The sequence below is a fragment of the Corvus kubaryi genome, unplaced genomic scaffold (genome assembly GCF_017639235.1).
Source record: "Corvus kubaryi isolate FWS band 111438036 unplaced genomic scaffold, C.kubaryi_AGA036_p1.0 36928, whole genome shotgun sequence".
In the NCBI taxonomy this organism is placed as follows: Eukaryota; Metazoa; Chordata; class Aves; order Passeriformes; family Corvidae; genus Corvus; species Corvus kubaryi.
The window spans coordinates 22074-27151 of NW_024580984.1; the positions used below are offsets into that span (position 1 = coordinate 22074).

Below are 5078 nucleotides of genomic sequence, written 5' to 3' on the forward strand. Positions count from 1 at the left end.
AAAAATCGGGAAAAGAGGGAGAAAAAATAACGGGAAAAGAGGGAGAAGATTGGGAAAAGGGGGAGAAAATCAGGAAAAGAGGGAGAAAAAAAGGGAGTAAAATCGGGAAAAGAGGGAGAAACATTGGGAAAAGAGGGAGAAAAATCGGGAAAAGAGGGAGAAAATCAGGAAAAGAGGGAGAAATAAAAACGGGAAGAGAGGGAGAAAATCAGGAAGAGGAAAAAAATCGGGAAAAGAGGGAGAAAAATCAGGAAAAAAGCTGGAGAAATCCTCCTTCTCATTCCTTTGGGACGCGTTTCTCACGGCAGGCGACGCGCTCGGGGTTAAATCTCCGTCAAACGTCTTTAAGCCCGAGCTCAGCGGGAGTTAAGCCAGGCCCAGCTCTGAGCTCAGCTCAGGGAATAACCGGGAGCTGTTTCTGCCTCTTCCCATCAATAATTCCCGAGGAAATCGGATTAGGGCAGGGAATAATTTGTGGCTTTCGCAGGAAAAGCGAGATAAGGCCGAGGCTGATCCCGAGCCCTGCTCTTATCTCCGCATTAACCCTGGGATGCTCCCGAATCCCCGGAGCTTCTCCCGCTTTTTTCTCCTCATTAGTTTTGCCCTCCAGGCCTGGGCCCGGCTTAATTTAATTCCAAGCTTTAATTTGGATGCATTTGGATGGTCTGGACAAGGGAACGGATCCAGCAGGGCCTTGGAAAAACCTGGAAGCTGCGGCCTGGGGGAAATCCATGGATTTCCTGGGTTTTCCTGCTGGTTTTTAAGCTGGAAATGTGGGATTTTCCCGAATTCGGAGGCGACAATTCCGGAGCTCGTCGGCTAATTCCAGGTTTTACCTCGGGATCTCTTCTCCAGGTATCCTTGCTTCAAAATATTCCCGGAATCCTGGACGGGCCTTGGGATCTCTTCCAGGCCTACAGGGAGCAGAGCAAAGGGAAATCTTGGAATTTCCCATTGCCACATTCCAAGGTTTCCAGCCCCTTTCCTTGGGGACGCAGAGCTGGGATATTGGTGGTGAAATCCCGGGATTTGGGTGGGAATGAACCTCAAAGCTCAGCCATCCCACAATTCCCACTAAACCTGGGCGCTCCGAGGCTCCATCCCAGCTCAAATCCCGGGATTTGGGTGGGAAGGAACCTCAAAGCTCAGCCATCCCACAATTCCCACTAAACCTGGGCGCTCCGAGGCTCCATCCCAGCTCAAATCCCAGGATTTGGGTGGGAATGAACCTCAAAGCTCAGCCATCCCACAATTCCCACTAAACCTGGGCGCTCCGAGGCTCCATCCCGGCTCAAATCCCGGGATTTGGGTGGCAACAACCGTTACACCTCAGCCATTCCGCGTTTCCCACTAAACCAGGCTTTTCCAGGCCCCATCCCAGCAGGAATGCTGAAATTTGGGTGGGAACAAACCTGAAACATTCCCATCCCACAATTCCCACCAACCCCGGGTTTTCCAAGCCCCCCATCCCAGCTTGAATCCCGGGATTTGCCGGAGTTTAGATCCTCTCCAGCTCCAGCAGGAGCTCCGATCATTCCCGCTTTTCCGTGCCTCGGTTTCCCAGCTGGAAAATTGGGATAAGGGAGACTCCTTGACCGGATAAACGGATGGGTTTAGGGAGGAGCTGATCGGATGGGAAAAGGCTCAGGAAAATTGGGATCTGCCGGGAGGGGAAAAACAGAACCGTGACAAATAAAGGGATAAAACCACAAATTTGGGAATCCAGAACTCTGAAATCCCTGGAATTCCTTCCCTGTTCCCTCTCTCCCTCATCCCAACATTCCGACCCCGGCTCTGATCCACAGCGAGCCGGAAAATCCTGAATCATTCCCTAATGGAGCGTCCGTCCCATCCATCAGCGGGCAGGAATTTATCCCCATTAATTCCCTAATCCATGATAAATTTCCCGTCCTTTCCTGTCCGCGCAGGGACTCCGTAAATCCCGACTTTTCCTCCGGCTCCACCGGAGCGTTCAGGTGTGCTCCGACCATTCCTCGTTAGCCCGACGGCCTCATTTTCCCGGGAATGGCCTGGGAGGCTTCAATTTCCCGGGAATGGGGAGGACTTGGAGGTCTGGTTTTTCTGGGAATGGCCTGGGAGGCCTCGTTTTAGTGGGAATGGCTTTGGATCCTTCATTTTCCTGGGAATGACCTTGGAGGCCTCGTTTTCCTGGGAATGACTTGGGATCCTTCATTTTCCTGGGAATGGCTTTGGATCCTTCATTTTCCCGGGAATGGGGAGGACTTGGAGGCCTCATTTTTCTGGGAACGGCTTTGGATCCTTCATTTTCCTGGGAATGCTGAGGCCCCATTTCCTGGGAATGGCTGTGGATCCTTCATTTTCCTGGGAATAGAGAGGCCTTGGAGGCCTTGTTTTCCTGGGAATGGTGAGGCCCCATTTCCCAGGAATGGCTTTGGAGGCCCCATTTTCTGGGAATGGCCTGGGAGGCCTCATCCATCACCCAGATGGGACGGGAACATTCCCGGGATTGCAGCTCCAGGCGTTTATTCCAAGCTGGAATCTCGGCTTGGACACAATCCAAGCCTGGACGTTGTCACTCAAGGATCCGATGGATCCCCTTCCCTCCTGGAATTCCACACCTCATTTTTCCCAATATTCCCACGATTTCCACTTCTCCATCCGCCTTTTTGTTCTTCCCAAGGTCTGGAATCCCGAAATCCGGGAAATTTGGGGTCTGGGAATCCTCCCAGGCAGGAATTGGGAACAGGGAGCATCCCTGGAGCTCCGGAGGTGGAAGAGGAGGATCCCGGAGCCTCCGGTGTCGGCTGATCCGGGGGCAATGGGATGAAACCTCTTCCATTAGGGAAGAGTGGGAGTTTCCCGGAGTCCAAACAATCCCAGGGATTAATGAGGTGCCGGGAGCTGCTTCCCAAATGAAAAAAAACCCAGGAAAAATGAGCTGGCCGCTTCCTCTTGGAAAAGCTCCCAAGTGCCTGAAAATTCCAGGGGTTCCATGCGAATCCAGGTCTCCAAAATTTATTTAATACAAAAATAGGGATGGAAAAAAATAAAGGGAAGATGGGGAGGGATAAAATCGGGATCGGATTTATGGGAAAGGCAGGGAATGATAAAATCGGGATCGGATTTGAGGGAATTCTGACGGGAGTGGGGATGAATCCCAAGAGGGAAGGGCAGCGGGATCGGTGCTGCGGGAATGGGGATGGAGCAGCTCCTCAGAGCCTTCATCCCAACTTTCTGCTGGAAATCACCGGGATGGAATTGTCCCATGGGAAATCCAGTCTGGAATTTAGGCGGGACTTTGGTCGGATGGGTCCAGCTCAGCCATGGGAAGTCCGTCCTAAATCCTTCATCCTCATCCCGATTCTGATCTCGATCCCGATTCTGATCCCGATCCTCATCCTCATCCTCATCCCGATCTTCATCCTCTTCCTTCATCCTCATCCTGATCCCAATCCTGATCCTGATCCCGATCCTGATCCTCATCCTCATCCTGATCTTCATCCTCTTCCTTCATCCTCATCCTCATCCCAGCCCCCAACCCCATCCCAGCAATCCCAAACCACTTCCCAGGCCTTGAATCCCGCAGGAATCCCGCTGGAATATCCCACCCCAGAGCCAGAGCCGGGCTCAACCTTGGGATTCCCTCCTTTGGGATCACACAGGGATCCCCCAAGGGAATCCCAGCAATTCCAGAGGCGGCTCACTCGGGAATTCCAGAGGCAACAAATCTGGGAATTCTGGAGGTGGCAAACTCAGGAATTTCGGAGGTGGCAAACTCAGGAATTCCAGAGGCGACAAACTTGGGATAACTCCCCCAGCGGAGCAAATCCTGGGGGGAACCCAGCATTTCTTGGGATTCCATCCATGGTGAACAGCTCCCATAAATCCCAGCGCATCCCTGGAATCCGCGGAGCCCTGGGATCACCCCTCTGCCCCCGCATCCGGCCGGGAAGCGCGGCTGGAGCGCGGCCACGACTTCTCCGTGTTCCCGATAAGGAGCTCATCCATCACGGCCGGGGGAAGGGGAAAGGGCGGGAGCGGGGCCGGGATTTATCGGGAATGTGTCATTCCATGCGCACGCCCCGCGGGACAAATGGATCCTCCATCATTCCCGGCCGCTCCGCACCTGCGGCCGCACGCGCTCCGGGAGAGGGCGGCCGGAGCCATGGGTTTGATGGATTTTCCCGACTTTAATGGATGTAAACAAACAAAGGAGAGAGGGAAACATCAAATAATTCCCGTGACAGCTCCCGAAAGGAGCCGGGAGAGCGGGAAGCGCTTCCCAAAGGGAGCCGCGTTTGATGTGGGATCGGGATTTGTAAACAGCGGCAGCTCCGGATCGCGCCTTATCCAAATATTTCCCTTTCCCAGCGCCAGCTGAAAGTCGGGAATGACGGCTTTGGACTCTTCAACTTTCAGCTTTCACCCCGCGGCTCCGGAGGGGAGGGAGAGGGGGAGCCCCCCCCACCCCATTCCCGCCGGGATTTGATCCTTAATTCCCCTTTGGAAAAGCTGCTCTGGGGCACCTGGAGATCAAACTCCCAGCGCTGCATTCCCGGTTTTCCAGAGGGTCCTGAGCTCCTCCAGAGACCCCTCGGCCCCCAGAGGAGGGTGTGGAGGAGGGAGGGTGGGAAGGGGGGTCATTCCCATCATTCCCATCACTCCCATCATTCCCATCATTCCCATTCCCACCGGGATTTGATCCCAATCCTCCTTTGGAAAAGCTGCTATGGGACACCTGGAGATCAAACCCCAGGGCTGCATTCCCAGTTTTCCAGAGGGTCCAGAGCCCCTCCAGGGGTCATTCCCATCATTACCATCATTCCCATCATTCCCATCATTCCCATTCCCGCCAGGATTTGCTGCCTAATTCCCCTTTGGAAAAGCTGGAGATCAAACCCCAGGGCCGCTCTTCCCACCCATTCCCAGTTTTTCAGAGGGTCTGGAGCCCCTCCGGGGACCCCTCCGGTCACAGCCTTCATCCACCCCATCCATCCCATCCCATCCCATCCCATCCATCCCATCCCATCCCATCCCATCCCATCCCATCCATCCCATCCCATCCCATCCCATCCCATCCATCCCATCCCATCCCA

At 54.2% G+C, this 5078-nt stretch overlaps 1 protein-coding gene across 1 annotated transcript in view; it reads right to left on the reverse strand.

Annotated features, from left to right (window-relative positions):
• Positions 1 to 5078, reverse strand: part of SKAP1 (src kinase associated phosphoprotein 1) — a gene marked incomplete at its 5' end in the record, with an annotated part of 67162 nt that overhangs the window by 13506 nt on the left and 48578 nt on the right. Inside the window, one exon of the mRNA XM_042020242.1 lies at positions 837 to 914. Within this exon, the coding sequence (XP_041876176.1) occupies positions 837 to 914 (78 nt within the window). The remainder of the gene's footprint in view (positions 1 to 836; positions 915 to 5078) is intronic.